Source organism: Porites lutea, chromosome 4, assembly GCF_958299795.1.
Source record: "Porites lutea chromosome 4, jaPorLute2.1, whole genome shotgun sequence".
Taxonomy (NCBI): domain Eukaryota; kingdom Metazoa; phylum Cnidaria; class Anthozoa; order Scleractinia; family Poritidae; genus Porites; species Porites lutea.
Window position 1 is genome coordinate 29,223,301 of NC_133204.1, and position 26,802 is coordinate 29,250,102.

Below are 26,802 nucleotides of genomic sequence, written 5' to 3' on the forward strand. Positions count from 1 at the left end.
GCTTTGTTAGTTCTCACAACTACTCGGAGTTGTTATAAACAGTCTTGATTATCAAAACTTGATATCGAGCCCATGATTTTACATTAGAAAAGGATTTTCTCAGTGACATACAACTTGGGCGGCGCAAATTCTATTCCGTTGGTCCTAGGTTCTAACCCTGATTGTCACCTCTGCCATCACCCATGTTAATGCATTCCCTTCATATCGTTACTTGGATAACATTTTCTAATTCTCGCCGTAATGAACAATTTTTATGCGGAAGTTAAAACTTTGTTCGACTTTGTTGCTGCGGTTTGAGGTTTGAAGTTTGCTAGTTATCACACAGGGTCCAGAGGAGTTTCGTTTAAATAAATGAATTACTTATTTAAAGTCTCACCTTAAAAAATGTCTATACCTGTCGCTTAGCACGATTAATTAGCCCAATGGAATCTTTATGAATCTACCGTAAACGATTTCTTCGCTTCTTATCTGACCCAGATCGACTTTGTTGTTCGCCATTTTGAAAATCAGTAACCGCGCAAGCTATATCCTCGCTGGCGCACGACACGTCGCCCGAAGGGCGACCGAGGCACACCCTCAGGGCTTGGTTTGCGGTAAATAGAATGTGTAACGAAAATGTAACGCGATCAAAATAACCCATTTTTCAGAGGTTTTCAACGGGTTTTGATGTTCTAAAGACAAACACATCTCCTCTGGACCCTGCACATGGTCATCATAAAAATCTTTCCTTTACCAATGCCTGGGTTTATTTTAGATGTAACCAACAATTGTTATCCCATGAAAACTAGAGTCAAATCCTCACTTGTAAAATTGTTTGTTACTTGAGGGTAGATCTGGGATTCCTTTATCTTTTCCTCCTCTGTTCCCCTCCTCACCCTCCTAACCTCTAGATTCCCCCCCCCCCCAAGGGGAAGGGGGTAGCTTCACCACTTCGCTCGTGACCGAGAACGTCATTCATCAGAGCCTCGTTTAAAGGGCCACTCATTTTCCTCTCTTTCAGTGAAGAGAAGGCCCTGAGAACAAGCTTCGCAGCAAACAAAAGAAGTAGACAAAGGCAATGGCCGTTTTTGTACTACAGTCGCGTCATCGGTCTCGACGAACTTGGGCAAACATTTTGTAGTTCGTCTGGTTATGCGTCTTCAAGTATAAAGACCGGGCAAAAGACGCATTATGCGTCCAAACGAACTACCTTTCGTAGTGCGTCGTTCAAGACGTATGATAGTACGTCCAGAGGCATAATGTGTCTTGTGCCTGTCTTTATACTTGAGACGCATAACCATACGAACTACAAAATGTTTGCCCAAGTTCGTCCAGACGGATAATGCGACTGTAGTATAACAACGGCCATAGACGCATTATCCGTCCAGACGGATACGTCCTCTACTATAAAAACGGCCAATATTGTAGACGTACACAAATGGGAAAAGCACTGAACGAGCTCTTTCTGAAAAGAACTTTTATTTTGAACTTGTGAGTGTGACACTAACCTGTAGCGAGCGTGTACGAACCCTGAATACAAATAAATATAAATATAGGGCCCTCTAGGCTATAAATACCATTCCAATACATAAATATATAAATAACTGTCGACCTAACGTCTTATGTCTCTCGATTATCGCGGAAAAAAGATCCTGCATTTCTCCTCACAAAGAAACTCTATTACTCTGCTAAAAGACTTCCCGTGTCAATCGTCCAACAAAACAGAAAATCGGTTTTCCTAGGAGTTAAAAGTTCCTTTAAGCACTTGAGAGATTGCTGGCAGTCTGTGTGACACCACAAATTGAGGCTGCCAACTAATAACTAAAGGAGGAAAGTCAATAGAGTATTCGGCGGCTCTTGTTCAAATATAATGTGCGGCTTATGCAACTTGGTTACACGAGCAAGAAATCAAAAAATAAGTTCGAAATACTTCTCGTGTCGTGACGATAACATCCTGTATAAATAGTGACACCCCTCCGCAACGTAATAAAAATGCATACCGATTATTCAGTCACAGTAGGTGAACGATACAAAAAGATAATAAGCTATCATGACTAACTGATATATCCCTACACCTTAGATTTTTTTTCCCGTGAAATATGCCGTCTTTACCCAATAGCTTTGAGCGCGCAGCCCCGACTTTTGCACAGTGGGGAACATCTAAAATTTAAAATATCTAGTAAGAGTCATAGAAACAAACGGAGCCCTGTTTCAAAGGCTCTATTCCGACTATTAAAGTCAACTCTCGTATTGCGGACACCCCGCTTATACGGACAGAACCTAAATCCCCGGCAAAAACAAATTACAGACGTTAGACTGAAAAAAGCTCTCGCTATTACGGACTCTCACTAATGAGGACACTAACTCGAGTGTCCGCTATAAAGAGAGTTGACTATATTGCAACTTTTCGGCTTTGTTTTGGTAAATGTTTCTTTTTAGGCGGATAATTCACACCTGAACCCACGTGCATGCAAGACATTTTTCCCTTTAACCTTAAGTCTTAAGAGTGACCAACAACAACTTCCTCCTTATAATATAAATACATAATAATAAGAGAGAGGTTTGGAGAATTAATAAATGATCACCAAGGCAAAATGCTTGGATCTTTCAACAAATTCTCTCAATTAATTCTTTAAGAAAATATATAGAGATCAGTTTAGAGAATTCGTGTGTAGATATCGGGGCTTGAGGGATTAAATATAATAAGGCGCACGTTTCTTGAAAGGCCCGGTAACTTTTCGGGCCTGAAGGCAAATTTTAAAATCAAAACCTGTTGAATAGCAGCACAGTTCCTAGCCCACTAACCGGTCAGTTTTCATTCGTAAACTGATAATTTCATTGTATCATTATCAAAATTATTAAATCATGAATGCAAACGCAGCAAACATAAAACAGCTTTTCGGGTCCGAAATGTTATCGGCACTTTCGAGAAACGGGCGCCAGGACCGAGTTATTCGAAGGCACGCAAGCTCTAATTCCAGGTTTAAATACAAACACGGCAAATAAGTTGTCATTGAAACTAAACCTGGATTTGGCTGAACATCCTCCAAAAAACTGACCCAAGTAATAAGAAATTGAAAAGACTCTTCATAGTTTCCTATCTTTCGGTAAGATAGTCGAGATGGAGCGCACACTGTTACGGGCAGACATTTTGGTGTCAAATGTGCCGAGGGGCGGGCCCTTTGGTTAATAGCGTTTATGGCGGGGCAGGGGAGCGAGAAAAATATTTTCTAGCCTTCTTCCAAATCGTCCCTCGCCACCCTTGGTCGACTTGATATTCATCCCCAGGTTAGAATTGAAGCCAACACAACTTCCGAGACAATATTAAGCGAGTAAGATGGCCGCCCGTAAGAGTAGGTGTTCGATCTCGGCGATCTAACGGAAAAACAGGAGACTGTGAACAGCCAACAATTATTCAGTGTCTAGCCAATTATAATCCATCTTCGGTAAAGGCACGGCGGAAACTTTCCTGTTGGCTTTTGCTTGCTGCTTTGGATCGTGGGACACTTGACTCTAAAAACAACACAAAACAACAATTATTATAGTGTTTCGGGAATCAGAAAATTCAGATACACAAGGTAACAGATTTTAGCACATGGTCTTCTGGGATAGTTTGAGTAACCATCGTTAGTTTCATATTAGCCAATGCGGGTTTTCAGTGTCCACTATCATAACTCAAAACCCAATAGGCCTTTTTCAAAAATACCATGATACTCTTTGTTGACCCTCCAAAATTTTGCATAAGCATTGTTTTCAATGCACAATTTTGGAGGGACAACGAAAAGTATTATGCTATTTTTGGAAAAGGCCTATATCATAACTCTAAATGGTCCCTCAAACGACCCCAGAAATCTCATTACCAAAGTATGGTGGCGCGTGTCCCCAGCTCAGTTTTTCAAAAAAAAATAAAAAAAAGAACTGTGATAAATAAATTGTTTACAGCTTTAATCCAACGGTTGCTAGGGTGTAATCTTCAGTCACCATTAAAAGAGTTGTGCTGTTTGATCCCGTGAATGACATTCCTACGCTATAATGGCCAGTGGTTGTTTTTTTACAATGTGAGAAAATTGATAACCTCTGAAGGTCAATTTTGTCTTGCATGATCTAGCCGCAAACACTGGTAGCCGTACACGGTAGTTTGTTATAGAGACCTTAGAGGTTGATTTCCACTGACGCATTTTTGGCTACGCACGTTAACGCACGTAAATTTCAGTAGAGGCAAGATATAGAGTGTTGAGATTAAACGTGAAGTTGAGCGAGTTTCTACTTTTACGCTTACGTGCGACCTTTCGTTACTGCCTCTATTTTATTTGCGAACGTAAATTTTACGCACGTCACACTTAAAAATTGCAGTGAAAATCAATCCTAAGACACAACGTTTTCGTGTGCGGGTACGTGTAAATTACCCGTACAGGTGGATTGCCTCTTACCCCGGAGACACGGGTAGGCTACCGGGTAGAACAGTGAATAAGAAATCATAGTTACCATTTTTATAACTACGTGGCAAACATGTTCGCCTACCCGTACTCGCAGGCAGAAGGTGTCTCTTAAGGTCACTAATGACCATTAAAAATGAGGGCTTTGGTCCTCCCATGATTTACACAAATAGAACTACCTTGCAGTGCATTTTATTTCTACAGTGAAAACAAATTCCCCTCCCCACTACCCACCTGCTGGCGATTTTCATGATTCCGCAGTCTCATGATCAGCGCCCTCTCGCCACTTGTACCCAGGCTTTGTGAATACTTTTTCTGCGAAGCAAGTCTCTGTTTAGGTGTGAGCATGCGCTCTGTTGCCAGCACAAGTCGCGCCCACTAGGGAGAAAAAACAAAATTTTACACGTATCACAATAGTCTAATACGAAGTCTAACTTTCCGTGCCGAGTTACTTTTTAAGCTGTACGTAATGTCATTAAGAGTGACGATTCTATCTTAATTCTCCCTTTGAACAACCAAACTCAAATGTCAGCAAGAAGACAAAAGTAAGTGCAGAAAGAAGGCCTGCAATAAAGTTAAGACGAACCAGAGGGGGAACACACGGACGGATCGTCACTCGGTACGTCTGGTTTGAAGTGCTGAGAAGTTTAAATACACCTCCCTTCCCCCTCCCCATTCCTTGTGGGATACTCATCAACCACTGGTTTACTGGCAGTAGTATGTCAGATTTGTGAATTCTTCAGTGACTCGAATGTCAGTGGGACGGAAGTCAATACAGGGTTCATACAGATTTTTGGAGACAAAATTCAAGTCTTTTTCCGGACTTTTTTCCAAAACAATAATTTTTTTTCCAGACGCAAGGTAGGTGATGAACAGAGATCTTAAAAATGCAGGAACAAAGCATTTTTCATTGCACACTGCAAACATACGGGTAAATTTGAATGAATAACATTTGAACAAAACGAAAAAATTTCATTTCTAAAGCACTTGTTGTAGCTTGTTGTAACCATTTTTTTCCAGACTTTTTACCATGTTCCAGACTTTATCTCTATTTTCGAGACTTTTTCCAGGTCTGGAAAATTGCTGGGCAAACTTCATGACTTTTTCAAAAATTCAAGACTCTGTACGAACCCTGTCAATAGAAAGGTTAGCGTCAAAGTTACGTTTCAATTCTGCAGCAATAAGAGACAACATATACTCTCCATTGATGGGAGTCTTGTCCAATGTAGGGTTACCTCGTTCAGTTATAAGTTCACGATACACCAGTACAGCCTGCATTTAATGACTTTATGCGTTGAACAAAAGGAAAATTTTCCCTACCTGTCGAGTCCACTCCTTCTTCGTTTCTGCGACCATGAGATATGTGTTACCCATCATAGCGATTAACATGTTAACGATCAACAGTGCACCAAGGATAATAAACAGGAAAAACATGATCTATGACAAAACGAAAAATAACAATAAAAACTCTTAGGGGTGAAAGATAAAGGTGAGAGACTCTAGACTATTAAAGTCGTTCACGATATGCGCCTGTGCTTCTCTCTGAACTCTCTAAGACCGAACTAAAGTTCAGGTAGCCTAGGTTAGTGACAGTCTATACCGGCGGTAGAGACCTTTAGCTTAGGACAACTACGAGTACGAGATTTTCTCAATACTAAGTATTGCACGTGCGTGAACCAGCGTTATTTTGGCGGGAAAATGCGATGATAGCCGTCTTCAATATAATACGAGTTGTGGGAAGAATAGAGAGCTTTAGATTGTCAGACGAAGAAGACAAAGAGAACGAGTTTTTCTCAATACTAAGTAATGCGCACTCACGAACCAACTCTATTTTGGCGAGAAAATGTGATAGCCATCGTCATTCTACTACGAGTTGCAACGAAAATGTTGTAGTTGCGAAAACAAGTTTTTACATGTTAGGAATTTTATCATTTAGCGATGGGTAGAGGGCTTTACTTTATGTTTAAGGTTTATTGTTTGTATTCAGCGGACAATTGGAGTAACCATAAGCGATAGAGGTGTTTGACGAATCACACAGAAATACAGTAAAGTTGAATTTTCTTACCAAACCCAAAACCCTGAATGGTGATCTAGAATTCGCCACCTGTTCATACAACAACTGAAAGTAGAAAAAAAAAGTTGAGAGTCACACAGCGTTGCTGACACTTCAAATTGTTTTGCTCTTGTTTAGCCTAAAGCCCCGTGCAAACGGACGCAACATTGTTGACCAACAACTCCCAACATTGTTGGATGTTACATATTGCGTCCGTTTGCACACCCTGTTGCATGTTGTTGGATGTTGTTGCGTGTTGTTGCACAAAGTTTGAAACTGGTCAAACTTTTCAGCCAACAACTCCCAACATTTCTTTTGTTCCGTGATTGCCGAAGCGTAACGCAACAATGTTGCATCCGTTTGCACAGCCCTTCCAACATTGTTGGGGCCACGCACGCTCATTACGCATGGTTTACAAAGACTTATGGGTTGTATCCTTCCCACGATGCTCTGCAGGTCTCAACATTGTTGAGAGTTGTTGCATCCGTTTGCACACCACTGCCAACATGTACGCAACAACTCCCAACATTGTTGCGCCAACAATGTTGGGAGTTGTTGCGTCCGTTTGCACACCACTGCCAACATGCAAGCAACAACTCCCAACATTGTTGCGCCAATAATGTTGGGAGTTGTTGCGTCCGTTTGCACGCAGTCTAAGTTTCATACAATCATAGCATTGAACTCTCAACCAACCGTTCTCACGGAATCTGAATAACAATCCCCTCCCAAATCCACCCACCCCCAACCCAACGTCTTCCCCGGTACTTGTCATGCAGGCTAGACTAAGGTAGTGTCCAGGACATGTCCAGGATTAATTTAGGTTTCTGGGAAACTACTCACCTACCCCTCACCTAACATTAACACTTACTTCTCACTTGGGGCAAAATGATGGCTTAGGGGAGGGGTAGGTGGGTAGTTTCCTAGAAATCTAAACTGATCCGTCCCCACTATACCGGATCACTTTTTGCGCCGACATGAAAACCTATCCGGTATAGTGTGAACACCTATCCAATATGTGACGTCACTCCACTTTAGAGATCGGCGCAGCGCAGCTTCGCTCCGTTACGGAAATCGCGCCAAAATCACCGTTCTTATGTGTGAACATGCGCCCTTGATTCGTTATGGTTTTCGTGCCGGCGTGCTATCCGGTACGGTGTGCATACAGCCTAAGACAAACTGATGGCCGCAATAGCGATACTAAAAAAGTGGAAATATACCTCAAATTCCCCTAACGAGAGAATGATTACTCCTAGCCCCGCAGCAAACCAGCGCGTAAAAAGATTTTCTTGTATCGTGCTATCTTCATAACCCCTCATGACAAGGAACATTGCTGAAAATGTGTCATAAAAATAGAAACACATGTGAAATTACACAATCAATACCACCGGTACGTAGTGAATTTACGCAACAAGAGCGGCAGAAAGAAGAGGACGATGGACAGTGTCCAATTAATCAGTGTTGTTATTTTCAGCACATCCAAAAAACAACTATCAGTCCTGTCACTGAGTTTGTCTATAAGAGAAAAAGCAAGATGAATTCGACAAACAGTCCACTAACCTTGTGAAAATCCGATGACAAAAATCAAGTAAATGACAAAGAAAATCAGGAAATCTTTTTTAAGCATCTGATAAATCATGACCACAAACGGTCCAACCAGAGCAAAGCCCCTGAAACACAAACACGCAGGAACATAATCAGCAATTACTGAATGAGGCTGAGTATCATCTGCATGATTCTCAGATGACACGAATGCCGAATTCAATAATTGTTTTATTATTCATTCAAAATATTTCCTAGTCTCAAAACAAACTAAAACATTCTTACCTCCATCGATGTTTATTCGTCGATAGTGCATGTTTATCGGCAAGTTTAGGAGATAAAGGGTTGTTCAGTGCTGCAAATATTCTCCAAATAGCAGATGTCGTCCGTCAAGTTGCCTTTTTGCTGTTCTTGTTGTTCTTTCTTCGTCGTGAAACGAGTTTAATGTTCCGCCATTCTGTATTCACTATCAAAACAACTCAACCTCGTCCCGAGGTCTTCTCGGTTAACCGTTCAATAATCTGGCCATTTTGCTGCACGATTGACGTCATCAGTTCACATATCGCAAAATTCTTCCAAATTTGGTCGAGAGTAGCTGGTTATGATGAATTATGCGTGGGATTTTATCCAATCAGAAACGTATAATACACATGCGAGCCCCTGTAACGATGCCAGAAACAATTGCAAGACGCGTTTCGGGTCCAGTTCTCCTCTCGTTTCTAAAGTCGCGAATTGGTAAGCTTACAAAATACAATTTAAAGTGGACATTCTCTTCCAAAAACACCTGCGATCCGATTATGGCTAATGATAGTCATTATCATTATCCTTTATTATTAAATACTCATAGTAGAGTATTTCGAATACAGTTGAACGGACGCTTTAGCAAGCGGGCAGCGCTATTTAAGCCCGCCTTGACAAAATCCCAAGTTGACTCCTCCCTAAGAGTGCAAGGAAGAAAAACATTTGGGTTGCTACATACCTGCAAAACATGAGAGAGTATGGCCAGGCCATCACCAGAGCAGCGATTGCTAAATGATCTTCGGTGTGAGGTTTACACGTGAAGCGGGTGATTAAACAAGACAGCAGAAGCACACAAGACAGTGTGAACAGGAGCCGAAGAGGTGTGCGGACCTAACAGAAAAAATACAACAACCACGGTTGCATCAAGACAATCAGCAGAATAAAAAAACTGAAAACGCTTGAGCACCAACAAGATATTGCTGAAAAAGGTTCGTGTTGTTTCCCATGTTACCAAGCTCTTCAATGGAAATAGGAGCCCTCGTAATTCTACGATGAAACCCCGGTATATAAGGGAGACAGAAATGCCATAATGAGGGCGTAAAATCGGTCCAGAATCTGGTCAAGAACTCTTATTCGTCGAAGAAGTAATAATTTTATTTAACTATTGTTTACGAATGACAGACAAAGGACCACAAAGGTTAAATCTAAACGCGATGAATCTACCTACGGCAAAACAGTCATTATAAGTGGACTATAGTCTTCTTCAAAGGAATCACTTAAGGTTTAATTTTATACCACTCGTTCGCAGAAGAACTCAAAACATCACGAGTAAATACATAATCTCGAAAAATTAGGAACAACATCAGATTAATTATGCAAACACTGATTTACGTCATCAGTATAGCATTTCTGTCGTTGAAGCGAGACGTCTCTCCCGCGAAACGTCCCCAGCAGCGAGGAACAAGGAGTATTATATGACTAGCCATTGGCCTACACCCCAATCGCACCCCAACTCCCATCCCACCCCCGCCAGGTGGAATTTTACTAATAAGGGAACCTTACCAATCCCCAGAATACGCTTTTGATTCCTTCTTGAAAGATGATCTCCCGGATCAGAATAAGAATGTAGAAAAATGCAAACAGCAAAGTGAGGATCTCAAAAGCAGCTCGAGCCTGTAGAAAAAAGAGACAGTACCTTAAGTTTCGTTTACACCGCTCTCTCCATATGGGTTTAAAGGGGTTTACAAGGGGTTACATGGGCTCATAAGGGTTTACATGGGTTACAAGAGGTTACAGGGGTTACAAAGGGTTACGGGGGGTTACTGGGTGTTACAGAAACAAGACAGTAATGACTTTACGTCAACGAGTTGATATGTCAAAGTCGACTTTGCAATAGCTCCTTGACAGTATAGCCTTCTACCTGCTACAGAGCGATTAATATTGTTATTGAGTTGTGCGCGTGAATTTACTGATCCTATAAAATCAACTTTGTTCAATCACAACGTTTTTTGCAAACAAATATCCTTTAGTTTTTTTAGAGCGGATCACAGCCGACAAATCGCGACACCACCACTGGTTTCCACGAGAAATGACGTCGAGTGCAGAAATTCCATATTGATGACGCGTCACAACCCAGATCTGGGTAGTGCTTCTGATTGGTTGAGGTATATTCTCAATCAATCAAAGGCAACACCCAGATCTGGGTAGTGACACATCATCAGCATGGAAAGACGTCATTTCGCGGGGAAACCAATGATGGTGCCGCGAATTGCCGGCCGTTTTCACAACAATAAGTATTTCAACAATGCATTATTTAAGAAGTTTAAATCCATTTGAACTTTCCTGACCTCTCCGGAAACTGTCCTCATTTGCGATTGGTCTATTTCAGAGGATCAAAGATTTTTCCAGTTGGAGAAGCCTCAACGTAATACTTATCATTATCATTACCATTTATTATTATCTTTATTATGATCATTATTATTATTATTATCATTTCATAATCATTAGTGTATCTTGCACGGTGAATAAGGATCATACACAAGCTGACTAATAAAGGTAAAAGATCAGCACACTCTGATTATTGACAACGGTAAAATCAAGATTGTCCGTGTGTTCTGACCTGTTGAGTGGTGCTTGTTTCAACTGTTGTAAGAAGGAAACAGTCATCGCATTTAATAGGAGCTGTAGATGTAGCATTGATCCCCATCAAACTTCCGGTAGAGTTATTCATTGTATCACTGAGCTTATCAACGCAGCCCCCTTCCTGTCCAAATTGAATTAAAAAATCTTATAAATATGCACTCTCATCTGTTAAGGTTACGGACAAAAAAAAATTGACCGAACACTTCGTTGGCAAGGGAACGTGAAATATTTTCGCTCTGTTCACGGAACTTTGAACGGCTAGGCGTCTAAATTTCCCCACGGTTACAGGGTTTATTCTAGAAATTGGCCAATGAGCGTCAAATGGGCCCCCTTCTGTAATTTCAGGGGGCCCTTTTTCAAGAAAGGGGGTCCGAGAAAGGGGTCCCCCAAAAGGTATCCTACCTGGGTCGGACTCGCCGGACGCTTTGTCGCCATTTTGGAACATTCTGGGCAACTGAAATAGCCTGGGCTCGAATTACTGAAGAATACCGGATGTTTGTCTGGTGAAATAATGACTCAAACGAAAAAGAGAAAAGCAATTGAGACAGAAAGATGCTATAAAAGTCCAAAGTAAGTTTATAGAGCGGCCGTCAAATCAGTGTTGTTGTCAGTGATGTTTTCGAATACTTTATTTCAAAAAAAAAATAGTACTTATCCTTGGGTCTACTTTTTTTGCGCCCCATTCGACGCGGCAACGTAAATTTTATGCGGCATTTTTTTCCAAATTGCAGAAATCCCGCAAGGCCACGCGCTCTAGAATAAACCCTGCCGGTTATAGTGGCTAAGTCTGAACGGAACACCTAAACACATGAATTTTCAACCGGTTAAAAATTCGTACAGTGCCGTGTAAACAAGGCCTACGTCTTTCGAAAACACATTGGGTAAAAAATGAATTACAGTCAAACCCCGCTTTACGGACACCCACTTAATACGGACACCTCATTACAGTCAACTCTCGCCTTGCGGACACCTCGCTATAACGGACACCCCGATAATACAGTGTTCGTACTTTTTTGAACTCTTCAAATTCCATGACCTATTACGACTTTTTCCATGACCTTTTTTACTTTTCCATGACCTCAGGTTTAGCTGTAATTTTCTAAAATTTTGAAAACTTTACCTGTTTTAGCATATTTTTGGCCCTTAAACAGTTCAACAGAAACAAACTCTGGTATCCACCAAAATGCGTGCCGTTCACGCTGTTTAATTACTCCTTTTTATCCTACGTTATCCTTGCTTTGTCATCTGCAGTATCTAATCTACCACACAAAGGTGAAAACTTTAAACTTCCATGACTTTCAAGGACCGACAATGAAATGCCATGACTTTCCAGGCCTTGAAAATGAAAGTCTTAAATTCAATGACTTTCGGCCATGTTTTCCATGACATGTGCAAACCCTGTAATACGGACAGTAGTTAAATCCCCTCGGAAAACAAATTACAGAGGTTTGACTGATATAAACTCCCACTATTATGAACTCTCACTAAAGAGGACGCTAATTCGAAGTCCCTACAGTGTCCGCGATAAAGTGAGTTGACTGTATTACGGACAGTTTGCCTTGTCTATGGGGAAGAAAACCCATACATTTTCACTAATTTCAACCCGCTAAATTCGGGCACCCCGTTAATACGCACACTATCTATGGCCCCCTCAGTGACCGTATTGCTTGGGTTTGACTGTACTAATGAAGCAGGATGCTGCAGACTTACTTCAATCGGGCGGAGAAGCATTGCGATACTGAAGACGATGAGAAAGACAACATACAGGGCAAGAAGCTGATAAAACCTGGAAATGAGAAAAAGAATAATTGGGGAGACTCCAAACTCGCAAGTAATTGCGATAGTTTATACCAAAGTAAAGACATACAATATGAAGACTATATCGAGCTGCACAATTCAACGAAAAGAAAAGAGTTTATGCTCTATGGAAACCTTAGAGCAATAATGACTACCTGTATTTCAAAATGTGGTGGTTTGTCATTGTAAATACCATAAACTAATGAACTAAAGGGACAAACAGAGTGACTCTGGCTCACCTCTCACAAAAGATGAACTGACTGTCTGACTGTCTGACTGTCTGACTGGCTAATTGAATGTCTGACAATCTAAATGACTACCTCATTCATTAGCTAACTTTCTCACTGTCTGGCTGATTAATGACTGACTGACTGACTGTCTGATTGACAGTCTGACTGACTGGCCATCTGATAGACTGTCTTCACAAAGGTCTGATTTACTGTCTGACCAACTAACCAAATGACCAGCTGACTGTGTCAATAAATGCATGTCTGAATAACTGACTGTCTGATTGACTGACAAAATGATAATAGTACCTGAACCCAAGACCTGGCCCAAAATTTACGAAGGAATCCTGCTGTTTTATTGAAATCTCGTTGGTATTAGGTTTTCACAACAACCTATTGTTATTGTCAATGTGTATATTATAACAGTAATAATAGATGTATTTTAGATGCATCTTAGCTTAACACTGCTTTTAATTCAATAGTTAGTACCTCCCCTCAACCTACACAGCAATCTTGCACCCTCATCCCCACTCATAGGCAGCGCAGCAAGAGGCAGGAGGGGCCGTGGTCCGCATAAACAAAAATGGGGGGCACACGTTTCGGCGCCGAAAATATAGCAAGTGACATAACCTGTGGCATTGGTGGCATCAGAGTGCACATTTTCTACCCTCAGACGACTCAAGAACTACCTAAGAAGCACCACGAAGCAGGGCCGCCTGAACAACTGCCTACTGATGCATTGTCACAAATTGATTACTGACACACTAGACACTGTGAAGATTGCAAAGAGGTTTGGGCGGGGTATGTATGCACATGGCTAAGTGAGAGATGAGCCCCCCCACGTTTCAAGATGCTCCGCCCCCTCTGACACAAGGAAGTTAGCACAACCAGTGGCATCTGCCATGCCATTTAGAAGACACGAAGACCTTTCCTAAACAATTGTTAGTGATTCAAGGGTTATTTTCACAGCATTTTCACGGACCAGTTTATTTTTAGATATAATTTCGAGCACCCTTTCGTGCGCAATTGGAAAGTAAATGTTACATTCCCTATAAAATGCAATTTAAAGTATAAGATGTCAAAAGGAAAACTTAAGGCCATTAAATGCTCAAAAATACCATTTTATGGTCTGTAGTTTTTGCAGACTGGTTTGTGGGACTTAAAAGATATTCCAAATTCGAACCAAACACTGGTCAGTAAAAAAAAATGTTGTGACACAAGTGCACATGGAATTAATACTGAGCTCAATCCTTGTAATGGGCTTCTGCGACAGACTAGACTGACCGAGTGAAAGGCTAGTGTTGAATGATTTCCAGTTCCCTTTCCCTTTTACATTGTCTTATGTACATATTTACATTGTCTTTTGTAACAAACCTGTAGCGGCAGGCATGCTTCCATTTCTCCTTGAGCAAATTGTACAGAATCCCATCAAAAAGGTCCAAGTGAGGCACAGATTCCTTCAAAACAACAACAACAACAAAGACAAAAGTCATGAAACAAGATTCGCAGCTAGCTTCAAGTATCAAAGATACATTATGTAATTATATAAGCACAGCCAACCACTGAGAACATAATGCTTGACATTGATGAGGCCATGTTAGGGTAAAAATTCCAACAGGCAACTTATGGCCTTGAAACAGCGACATAAGACAGACATATGGCGACAAGCATCATAAAGAAAGGTTGAAACTGTAGGGCAGTAACAACAACAATAGCTGATACAGTAGTAAAATACATACAGAGACATGCTACCTCCTCAACATGCAAAACAGTGGATTTTGGAATTTTTTCAGCCTAGGGGCATACAGTCAAATCTCTTTAATACGGACACCAAAGGGACAGAACCAAGTGTCCACTTTACAGAGGTGTCCATATTATAGAGGTAGGAAATGTATGATTTTTGGCATTTCTGGGACCAAACGAACTGTCCGTAATAGAGAGGTGTCTGTATTATAGAGGTGTCCGTAAGAAGAGGTTAGACTGTACACATACATGTTCAATAATATTATTGCTAAATCATTCGATCACCCAGTAATTATTGTTTTTTAAGGAATATCCTCGGCAAGCGATCTGCCATTTTTACACAAGAGGGACCGCAAAAAGGAGAAAAGAGTCATTTCATTCATGCATGAGCAGAATATTATTTGCAGCCCAACCCAGTTAGATGACATTGATTGTACATGAGCAGATCATTTTTTGTATGCAGTTATTTGCAGGTTACATGGTGGGCCCTGGAGCCGATGAGAAGGACAAATAATTAGCACTGAATAATAATACATTGTACGTGTAATTTTTAGTTTGCAGAGACGTCCTCTCTGCCTGTAGAGAAGAAAAATTTAATTTCTTAACTCACTTCATGTGTGATTATGTTTAATGCACATTTCTCATTGATGTGTCCTTCACCGGTAACCTGAATATGGAAATAAAGATGTTAAAAATACAATAAAACATTCATTCATGCTCAACGGCGCGGGCACATCAATTTTCTACAAAAATCTGACATTACATATAGAACAAAATAAATGTGTTTGTGCATGTATGTTACAGGTCAAATTTAAGTTCATGTTTAAAAATCTTTAACCTAGTTTTAATTCTCAATCTCCTTTGTCTCCTAGCCCTTGAAGACAAAGGATTGAGAATCAACCCACTGTGGGTCAAATTAAAATTAACCTAAAATCAAATTTGACCCTCAACATGTATTTGTGTGTGACTAGTTGTTGTAATCTACATTAATAAACAATCATTTATCTTACACCTTAAAGGATGCTGTGCTCTTGCATTCTAGTCGAGGAAATCCTTAACTTATGTTCATTCGTTTCTTTGTTTGTTTTGTGTTTTTTTTTTAATTCTCCAAAAGAACTGATTGGTCAAAGGATGTAAAACAAGACACTTAATACATATGAAAAACAAAGAAAACCATAAAAACAAAAATATTCATGAAAACTGCAATTAAGGTTATAAAAATGATTCAGCTATTTATTACTATAAATTAATGTCAAAAGGTAATGGCAAATCTAGTAGGATTAAGTTTGCTTACTGTATCAAGATTATTAAGAGAAAATGCAGCGCAAGTGACTTCACCATACTGCCAAAAAACTTCTCTCTCACGAGTAAGTATGTGATGAAACATCTGAAACAAACAAAGTAGAAATAAATGTACCAATACACTTTTATTATTCACTAGCGTATAAAGCAAATGATTGTAATTTGAAGACCAAAAAATTATAGTATGTTATAAAATGCGACGACTTTCACACGCCACCATTAATGATGATAACATAAATAATAATTATTTTTATCATATGGCTAAATGTGTTTTTCACAATGTGATTGGTCAATTTGCAGTCCGTAAATTGCTATACAGACCAAAACCTCCAAAGCAAATGCTCATTTAGCAGCTCTCTAAATCTCTTTATCTAGAACAAAAGGTTTAAAGAAAGTTATAAGACGTCTGTCAACCTTCAGGACTTGGATGTTTACTTCATCCTTCAACATTTTTAACCTGTGTTTACTTGTTAACAGAGGCTATGAAGAAACTGAATCGTAATTTTATTGAAGAAGAGGATTCTAACCAGTGTTTGAAAATTTGATTGCAATAAACAGCTAAAAAGACGAAAATTGACTGGCAAAGATTCAAAAAGTTTTACCTGAGAGAAAACAAGCAATTCCTTTGACAAATAAGATAACAATACTTACAGTGCTCTTAGTATTGACTGAATAAACTCTTTCAACATGGCAATTTTACTTCTAATGGAAAGCCTTGCTATTGTTTCCATGACCCAATTAAAAAACTTTCATTTTCTGATGCCTGTCAAATGACAGGAAGCCATACAGGACAGAAAGCCATTATGATAAACATCTTATTAGCCTCATTTTTTTGGTCCGTACCGTAAATTAATATTTACGGATCTTCATTTTTTTCCAATGATTTATGGCCCACACACTTTGCGCTTGGGCCAAAAATCACAGACTGAAAACTCGGCTAATAAAAGGTATATGTTATCATTAATATTTTTATCCTGTAACATAACCTAATATCACCTCATTTTGGTAACCAATTAAGACTGCATGTACTGTATCCATGTATAATGATCCTACTGTCTACACAGTTTTACAATACGATGTAGCCTACAGAATGAATGTACAGTATGTAGACAAAAAGCTGATGGCTGAGCTGACTAACAGCACTAGATTTATCAGAGTTTAACAAGTTTACCTCTTTTCTAGCCAGCTTGGCAGCAAGGGTCAAAGGTGTGAAACCCATTCTGTTAACAATGTCTGTGAGTGGCTTTGAACATTCACATCGACAGCGACAGCCAATATCAAGAATAAGGTCATACATGTCCTAGTAATCCATGTACATGCAAACAACACCAATGTTACAATTTTACAACAATTATTTTTTACTTACAGTACAGGTACTTTTTTTAAAAAAACAAAACCTCGGTAATATTACTCACTCTACAAAATAACAAGTTTTTTCTCAAACTACGTGTGGAGGAATTATGATACCAAGAAAATCGTGGATCTAAGATCTACGACAATTTTGATCTGATCTCACAGTTTTGAGTCGCATTCTAATTTTCAAGTCACAGATTACTCAACTCTTTAAACCAGGATCTCAGCTTGAAAATGTCCAAATTTACCATTACTGCTTCTCAAATTTCACAATAATTAATTTTCTACCATTCACATCTTTCAGAAATTTTGTCCTCCATGCAAATCTGTGGAAGGTCTGTGAGATCTACAAAATTAATGTAAGATCCTGGGAGAGGATTGGACCCCACCAAAAGGTCAACGTTTTCCCAGCAAATAGACTTTTTAGCTTGTATGTTTTGTTTCCCTGTCATTTCAGACCAGGAGATGGTACCCCAAAGAACTGCTTATATCAAATGTTGTCCTATACGTGTGCGTACATGTGCATAATAATACCAAACTGTATGCATGATTTAAGAAAAAAATAAAAGCCAAATTAATTCCCTGGAGAACATCACATGGCCTGAATTGGGAAAATGTGCAACTTTGAAATACAACATTTAATACGAAATTTAGTACTTTTTAAAATTAATAATTTAAAATAGCGTTATATATGTCATGGTTCAATTTTATCCTTGGTTTAATCTTAATTTCCATCGTATCAAACTCATTGTCAAACATTACTGTACCCCAACACAAAGGAAAATATAATTGAAACCAAAGATAAAATTGAACCACAAGATAATGACAAAAGCATAATTTATTACGTACTGTATACACCAATTTCAATTAAGGTTGCTCCCCTGAACTATGTTTCATAGCCTGCAGTGCACTATGGTAAACCCTTTTTTAGCGGGAAGTACAGTCTTGTTCATGTTCATTGAAACAATGGGGACCATTGTGACAAGCTAAAAAAGTTGTTCAAGAGAGCTTTCAAGTCAAATGGCTGCTAACAATTCTTAAGCATTTTTTTAAGCATTTTTTTAGAAATCTCACATTAAGAAATTAGAAGCCTCTTCTTTTTCTTTCTTTTCTTTTACCCCCTGATTAAGCTACATTTTTGCATGGGCCAGAATGCAGGTTATTTCAATAAAGCAAATCAATGCTATTCATTCCTATTCCTTTTTTATTCAGTTTTAAAAAAATTGCGTCAGAAAATAGATAAACGCGTAATGTTAAGTCATTTATTGTACTTCAACAAATGCCTTGAATTTGATTTTTTTTTAACTCCATCCAAAATTCCCACATGTACGAGCCAAGCAAAGTTATTGAAAATTGGCAGCATTTGCATATTACCACAGAGAAAAACCTAACCTCAAATCACTGTCTTAAATTAAAAAGCCTAGGATTTAGTGTTTTGAAATACATTGTCTTAACGTTCCGCTGACATAGCATAGAAGCGTCAGCAACGTTTGCTTTCTAGGTTTCTAGGCTCGTTGCGGGCACATAATTTACAGGGCTTCTGATATTTTGCGCAGTCGTGGAGCCACGAAATTCAGGTAAATCCACGAAATCCCGCAAAATTTACAAAAACACGAAAAATACCACGAAATTCAGTAGAAATCTTATCAAATACATGTCTGTGTAACATATTTGAAAATTATTTCAGCTATTGGGGCTATTTACTTGCCGTAAACTTGCAAAAATTAATTATCTTAGAACTTCGTCACTGAAACGTGCAAACAACATCCCAAAACTAACAGGGGTACAATATATATGTTGCAAAAAACTGGGCACTAGCCAAGATGTTAAAGGCTTCGCCATTGGTTCATTTCTGGAGCGTATTGTTATTGAAAGAGCAAATGATGACCTCTGTAAGAAAAACGTTAAAAACGCTGGTCTGTTCAGCGCAAAACCAGTTGATTTCTAGCGAAATTTGCCTTGAAAATAACCACAAAATCGGCCGTTTTTTACTGATTGTTTGCCCCAAAAACCCCCATGAAATTACTGCTAAATCGGCCGATTTTTCCGCGAATTTGTCCCTAAAAATCCCACGAAATTTGACTATTTCTTCCGCGACCTGTCAGAAGCCCTGAATTTACTAGACTAATGTTACAATAATGCACCGCGGGCTATGAAACATGGATCATGCATCATTCTTCTCTGAGGCAACCTTAATTCAAATAGGTGTACATCACTGTGATGTTGTTACAGTTGTCTAGGATGTGAAACTTCCTTTTTTATTTCAAAAGCGGGAGAGCGGGAGACAAGGCAAAAAAGCGTAAGTCTCCCGCCAAAAGCGGGAGAGTTGGCATCACTGGATAAAGTCCTTTAGAATGTAACTCCTGAATAAGTCACCAACCTACAGTATATGACAAACTAGAAGAGTTGGAATAGAACCAATGAAATTTAAAACAGCGCAAATCCTAATTTTGGGTCAAGTTTTCACCATTATTGCCATCGTCATTGCTAAAGGTCCCTACTATTAAAGCATGATATTTCCTGACAATGCAATCATACCAAATAAATAACTTAAATCTTACCAACTTGTCATGTATAACCATTATGTGTAAGACAGTGTTGCCATTTGTGTCCTGTTTATTGGGGCATGCCCCTTTCGCTAACAGGTATCGCACCATATCCTCCAAGCCAAGTCCAGCAGCAAATGACAGTGGATACTCTCCCCAGTATGTGTTGCTGAAAGAAGCAGAAAATCATAGAAGATTTTTGTTTATTTTTAATGACTGTAGAAGTTGGAGGTAAATGTACAACACCAAGACTAAACAAATATCAGCTCACTCCCCACAATAGATGTTATGGTTCAGTAAAATGACATGGTTGAAATTTTATTTGCTCCAGGTGCACAGTACTGTGGTCCTTGGTCCGTGTCTAAAAGTCATTAACTTGAATATATTACCCGAATCTTCACGTAATGAGCTGAAATACTCCCTGAAGATAGCTTTTATGTTCCTCTCAATAATCCTGAAGTTTCAAGTACCAGACATATATATATATTTTGCTTGGAATTAAAAAAAAGGCGACCATTTTCGATGGTCCTTGGTCCGCGAATGTGGTCCTAGGTCTGCGTCTCAGGCAATTAAGGTAAAGTTTTTTTCGGAAGATGTTGTGAGTATAAAATAATCTGCTTTTCTTTCAAAGACTTCAGACAACAGTCTCCTCGACTATCCCACACGAGCGTCGACGAGCGGTTTTCAGCGAGGTTGAAAGTAATTACCAAAAACTCTGTATGTATTCGAGGTCTCAAAAAAAGAGAACTGGTAGACATGTGTAGGGACAATTTTCAAAACATTCTTCGAAAACAAAGACTGTCACTTTTTATTTTGGGAAGTTTTATTCCACCAAGGTCATAGATCGCGGACCAAGGACCGCTAAGCGAAATTTGGTGATATTTTTCAAGAGTCAATAAAACAAAAAATTCAGAGTCTACAGCAATGTGCTTCCAACAGCAGAAATAAGTTGATCAGAAAACCTGTTCTGCAAAAAGCCACGTCTTCCCGTTGCATTTTATTTATTCGCAGGCTAAGTAAAAATGACCATGTAATTTACGGTACCCCAAAAATCCAAACTTCAAGAAAGACAAATTAACCTACCTGTCAACAAACTTTAACTTCACGTCTTCACCCACAAGAAAGCCAAAACTTCGTCATATGAAAGAATGCTAAGCAGTAAATCACGATAGCTTTCATTATTCAACGTATTTTTTTTCACGATGAAATATTTTATCATTTTCGGAAAAGTCGCGGACCAATAGCATCGCGGACTTGCACGGACCAAGGGCCACATACTGTACATTTTAATGAAACTTAATGGTTGACTCCAGATAACTCAAACCCTCACTAACTCAAACCTCAACCTACAGCTGTACAGGTAATGTGAACCATAATCACTTTCCCCTGGAGTTACATCATACATTTACACTCAGTAACTTAAACCCTTGATAGCTGTAACCTCCCGATAACTGAAAGCAATTTTTGTTCCCCCTCAGATCATTTCTGTCTATAAAAAATGTGGATAACTTTACTCTCAATAACTTGAACCATATTTTGAGCCTTCAAAAAGTTGAGAAAAAACAGTGTACTGGTGTCTGAAACATTGAATTTTGAATTTCCCATTGATGTGTTGCAGGCACATAGTGGAGGCGTTAGGATGCTAGTGGAGGCTGATGTTGTTTGTTACAAATCTAACATGAAACAGCTTTACTTCTCAAAACAGTAAAATGCTTGCTCTATCTAGGCAATGTTTTGGCATGTTACATTCTGATTTATGATCTAAAAGTATCTTTTAATTTTCACTTATTAACATTTTCTACAATTAAATGAGATTTTTTATGTTTACTGTGCAGTAAAAACTGTTTTTCTTCCCTTACTCCCATCTACAGCTGTACTTTCTTCCACGTCTGCTCCCGATAACTTGAACCTTTTTCGGATATCCTTTGAAGGTTTGAGTTCTTGGGAGTTAACGCATTCATGTAAAGCAACTAAAATTCCACTACAGCAAAAACAATAAGGGCACAGACTGGGAGGTTACCGTCCCGGAGAGTCACACATTAGAATATACACGTACACGTTAGAATACAAACCTTTCATAATTAGTCACATCACTAAGAACAATTTCTTCCTGAGCAAAGTTGTCTCTTCTTGACTTCCGCTGATCTTCTGGCATCAAGAAAGCTCCATAAGCTCGCTCATGTATGTTTGCTCCGTGCTTACAAAGATAATGTACCATTTCTTGATTCTCATTGACAATTGCCATATGCAGAGCACTCTCTCCTAAAACCAATATAAATAACAATTATTCACCAAAGTGGAGGTGGCCAGTATTGGATATTTACCGAGGCCGCGAAGCGGCGAGGTAAATATCCAATACTAGCCATCGACACTGAGGTGAATAATTGTTTTAGTATTATACTAAAACAGTGAGATAATTGAGCACAAAAATGATGATTTTTTAACTCATTTACTGTTGCCAACGATTACAATTTTGGCGCGCGATGACCGAACGGCTGAGGTTGTCGCTTTTTCTTAGCAACAAATAAAACTTTTGAAGGCGTTTGTTTAGCTCTTGCGGGAAAGTTTCTTCAAAAGGAGTTGTGAATTCTTTTTGTATTTAAAATAATTCTGTAAAAAAGATTATTAAATTTGGTTTTAAGCTTATTTATGAACAAGTCAACTAAATAAAGTAACGCAAGACTTATAAGCTTAATTTGCATTTATAAACAAAAAACTTTTTCACCGGATTTATCAATAAATTCAAGTAAAAAAGACAAAGCTTTACCTGTTAAAACTTCCAAACCGAACTTTGTCACCTTCTTCATGTGTTTCGGAAATAGCTTGCTTGATTAGTTGTGAAATTTCTTAGTTTGTTACGGCAGCAAACGGAAAGGCATTTTGCTCGCAACCTACGCGAGTTTGGCAACGCTCGCTCGCTCGGAGGAACTGGAGATGAATCAGTGAATAGTGCAGGATATTCACTGATTGAGTAGCCAATCAGAGCACGCGAAAAACACTATCCACTGTTTTAGTATATACTAAAATTTATATTCACCATTTAGTAACTAATTTATTGATTTCAGCCCCTCTTTGTGTCATTTTTAAATATAAATACAATTTCTAGATATACCGTAAAATCCCCCACCCCAGTTGTTGGCTTGTAATTAATCTACAAGCTTGTCAAATTCCATGACTATCTATTAATTTTTCTGTCAAATTGTCCCCCAGTTTTCTATGACCTAGGTTTAACTGTCACTTTCAAAAAATTACTTTTGAGAAGGACAGTTAAAGCTCAATACAATAAAGAATAAAAAAAAATAAAAGTGACCAAGATGAGTGGTTTTGATTTCATCATTGGCTCAAAATTATTGTTATTTTTTTTCTGTTTAGGGCAGTATCGTGATATTTGCCACAATAGGAGAGACAAAGTTGGATCAATGATAAAATTGAACCACAAAAGATTCAAACAAAAAATTAATAATACAGAACGGCACTTGGGTATAGTTTTGATTTATATGTACAATGTACAAGCCTGAAGCACAACTGAGAAGTTGGGCCTGAAGTAAAAAGGTATAACGTACATGTAACACCCAACACCTTGTAATACTTAAGCCTTGCAGTATCAATATAATGATCTTATTTTATTTTTTTTTTATTTTTTTCATGAAACTTACCATAGTACTCATCACTGAGATAAATATCATTGACAAGATTGGGAAATCTTTTTATGATCATCTTGGAAAGATCATAATGCACACGAGTGGCATTCAGAAAACACAGATGAAGGATGGTTTCACCAACAGCCGCTCGCAGGTTGATATCCCAGTAGACTTGACGAGTTTTATTGCCTAAAATCATTGATAGTAGGAAAGTCAGAATATGCACTGCTACAATTTCCTCTGGCTACTAAAGTACATGTATGACATGACTAGCCCAGGTGTCTTTTATAGCAAACAAAATTAATGGAAAATGGAACCGCAAGGACCTCCTACATGTACATTGTAGAGCTATGAAACTCGGCCTACTTTAATTGTCTAGAAACTTGATAAAAAAACTCTTGAACTCTTAGCCACAGCATTGTGGTCTCTTAAGTTGCTACAAAGCAGAGAGTGCCAGTGGCATTCTTCCCAGAGCATGACAAAATTGTTGTCCAATAGCCCTAATTTGAAAGCCTAATTCAAAAATTTGAAGTGGCCTATATCAAGGAAATGAGGGGCTGGTAGGCCCACAAAATTATTCCGGGCATGGTCACAATAGTGACGTGACCGGGTCTAGAAAATATTCACAGCTTGTGTTTAGATCTATCCAGAACCTGATTCTTTAAAACTTTCCACACCTGTTTTCAGACCTGGCCTCTAAGAACCTATGTCATCATTTCTTAGATTAGAACACAGTGTTCCAGCCAGAAAATTCTGCTTGAGGGCCAAAGTGGCCCCTACAACCCATTTTTGGCGGCCAGATATTTCAAGAAAGGGCCAATGTACCAATATCTTTCTAATATGCAAAAGAGAAGAAACAGTTGGAAAGCTAAGGAAATGAAAATGCCAGTTCATTTGAAGCTGTCATGGAGCGTCCCTTTTTATATACAATAGAGGAAATCTTCGGTAATAGAGCAAACAGTACTACAATCAGAATGTATGCAATAAAAATAGTCAGTAATTTTTTTCATCTCATTTTCCACTTCACCGTCAAGATCTGCTTCCATTCGCTTATTCTGAACTGCTTCGCCTCCATCCACTTTTTCGGTACTTACTGAGAAAAAACTTTTGATAGACCTTGAAGATGCATTTTGTCAGGTTTATCCTTTTTCGAGACGCCATGATGGATACCCATGAGCTTCTGCGATATTACAAAAGCCAAGTCGGGGCTCAGTGGTCTCCAGACCACGGGACAGTAAATCAGGTAAACTGATTGATTTTCATGTTGTGTACAAAGGTACAGAGTCGTTGTTCTTGAGATTAAAAATTCCGTTTAATCGGAAAATTATTGTAGTTGAAGTAACAGAGACAATTTTAAGCCCAGGCAATTAAAAAAGGAAAGGGCCATAATGGCCCTTGAATGCTTTTGGTGGGGGCCTTCTCTCGATCTTTTGCGGGATTCACGCAATGGCGCACTCTGGCTGGAACACTGAGAACACCAACAAAGAGATTCCATAACATGCATTTCGACTTTGCATCATTTTTTACTCTTTCTTTTTCATTCAGCTGGAATTCAACATATTCACTCATACACAGCCAGAGTTCCCTAGAAAACCATACCCAATTTCAGACCAAAATAGGCAAAGTCTATACCTGTTTTCAGACTGAAACAATGCAACCATACCAATAAAAAACTTGTGGCTCATATAAATGTAAGAGAGTGTCCCCACCCTTCCCCCACTGATAAAAAATTTATGGCAAAAAATCCATGTAAGGGAGTCCCCCCCACCCCTCCTAACCCCCCCCCCCCCTTGCCCGGGAAATTTGGCAACCCAAGCAGCCCAAGGAGCAGATGGTGCAGGAGACAGTTGTGATATGGAAAGTTCGCTTAGTAATAAAGCATATAAAAATCCTCTTACCAGTGTTTTCGGTCAACGCATAATTATCTGTACCAACAGTTTCGATTGTATCTTCGACGCGATTTGTGAAGGTGGTGAAGAAAGAACTAAAGATACTTTTTTCCTTCGGTTCTTGCACATCACGGCTCTGGTTTCTCCACTGTACAAGTTCTTTTACTTCAATATCTTTTCCAACGCCATCGTTATACAAGAACTTGCCTCGAAATCCATCAATAAGTTCCTCCACCTCGGTAAAATCTTTCCTTGCTTGACCTCTTCTGAAAGCTTCCACCAATTTTCCGCCTCCGTTTAGATCGACATATTCGTATAGTTCGTTGGAACTTTTCTGCGTCTGTTTAATAACGTCTTTCCCAGCTCCTTTAGCCTCTTGAGCTGAAGCTTTGTTTCCCATATTAATAGGTCAGCCACAACAACGTAAAGCACTGTAGTTCAGAATTCCAGGATGCTCCACAATAGATATCGATGTTTTGCTTGTTGTCAAGCATGGAGCAACTTGTCACAGTGAGAGCCAGCAGAAGATTTTATCGCCATAAGGTTCCCAGACTTTAAAGAAAACGTTCATCAATGATTTTCCTCATCTAATATATGAATTTTACACATAGCTCCGGTTTTCATGTTCCATTATATCATGACAATTCACCAAAGGATTCTGAGAGAGTGCTTGATTTCCCGACCGTAAAGCAAACGAAAGAGTCTGGTAACAAGGTGTCATACCCAGATCTCTGCCCGAGGTTACCCAGGGCTTAAACCCAGGGCCGGGCTAAGCCCGAAGGGCCGGCGGGGTGGCGGGGGCGGGGGGAGAAAACAACTAGGGCGCGTTCCTTTACTAAAATCAGCAGTCCATATGAGCTCCTGCTAAAATCCAAATCCAGAATTTTTAATCCGAAAACCGATATTTCGTTTCTTTACTAAGTATTCTTCCAAACTTAAAAGATCCACAACGGAGGTGGATTCTTTGGATCATTTCCAAACCCCGGGATACTTTGGAGCCTATGAATCAATCAATATCAATACGTGGGATACCCTGATCATCCGAGCAGGGGCTCATGTATGAAACGTATAACAATAAGAAAAGTTAAAAATAATACAACACATTTCAATAAAAATAATTTTAAAAGATTGAAATGTATAAAAACAAATGAAAATTATGAATACTCAAAGCAACACCCTCCCGCATCCCACTGAACAAGAGAGGATAGTCCTCCCTTGTACTGAATTAATTAAAAACTAAAACCCGTAAGAATAAGTGAAAAACCCTTAGATAAAAAATAAATAAATAAATCTAAGATATTGGGTGAAAAACCCTAAGATATACAAAAACCTCCTGACAAAAATTACATTTACAACCGGCTCTGAAGTTTATAAGATTGTTTACGAAATTCACTCAACTCAGTCGATCTTTTGT

The 26,802-nt window shown here is 39.1% G+C and overlaps 1 protein-coding gene across 1 annotated transcript; it reads right to left on the reverse strand.

Moving 5' to 3' along the window:
• Window positions 1–2,844: 2,844 nt before the first annotated feature.
• Window positions 2,845–26,019, reverse strand: LOC140933230 (transient receptor potential cation channel subfamily V member 5-like). The gene is made up of 18 exons (XM_073382749.1): window positions 25,398–26,019; window positions 23,515–23,688; window positions 21,931–22,120; window positions 19,874–20,027; window positions 17,131–17,259; window positions 15,952–16,044; window positions 15,268–15,324; window positions 14,289–14,371; window positions 12,601–12,676; window positions 10,868–11,011; window positions 9,811–9,921; window positions 8,987–9,138; window positions 8,026–8,135; window positions 7,686–7,798; window positions 6,481–6,534; window positions 5,736–5,852; window positions 4,650–4,793; window positions 2,845–3,492 (listed from the first exon to the last, which is right to left on the reverse strand). Exons 1-18 carry the CDS (start codon window positions 25,786–25,788, stop codon window positions 3,391–3,393), a joined length of 2,394 nt encoding a protein of 797 aa, XP_073238850.1. The 5' UTR covers window positions 25,789–26,019; the 3' UTR covers window positions 2,845–3,390.
• Window positions 26,020–26,802: the final 783 nt, after the last annotated feature.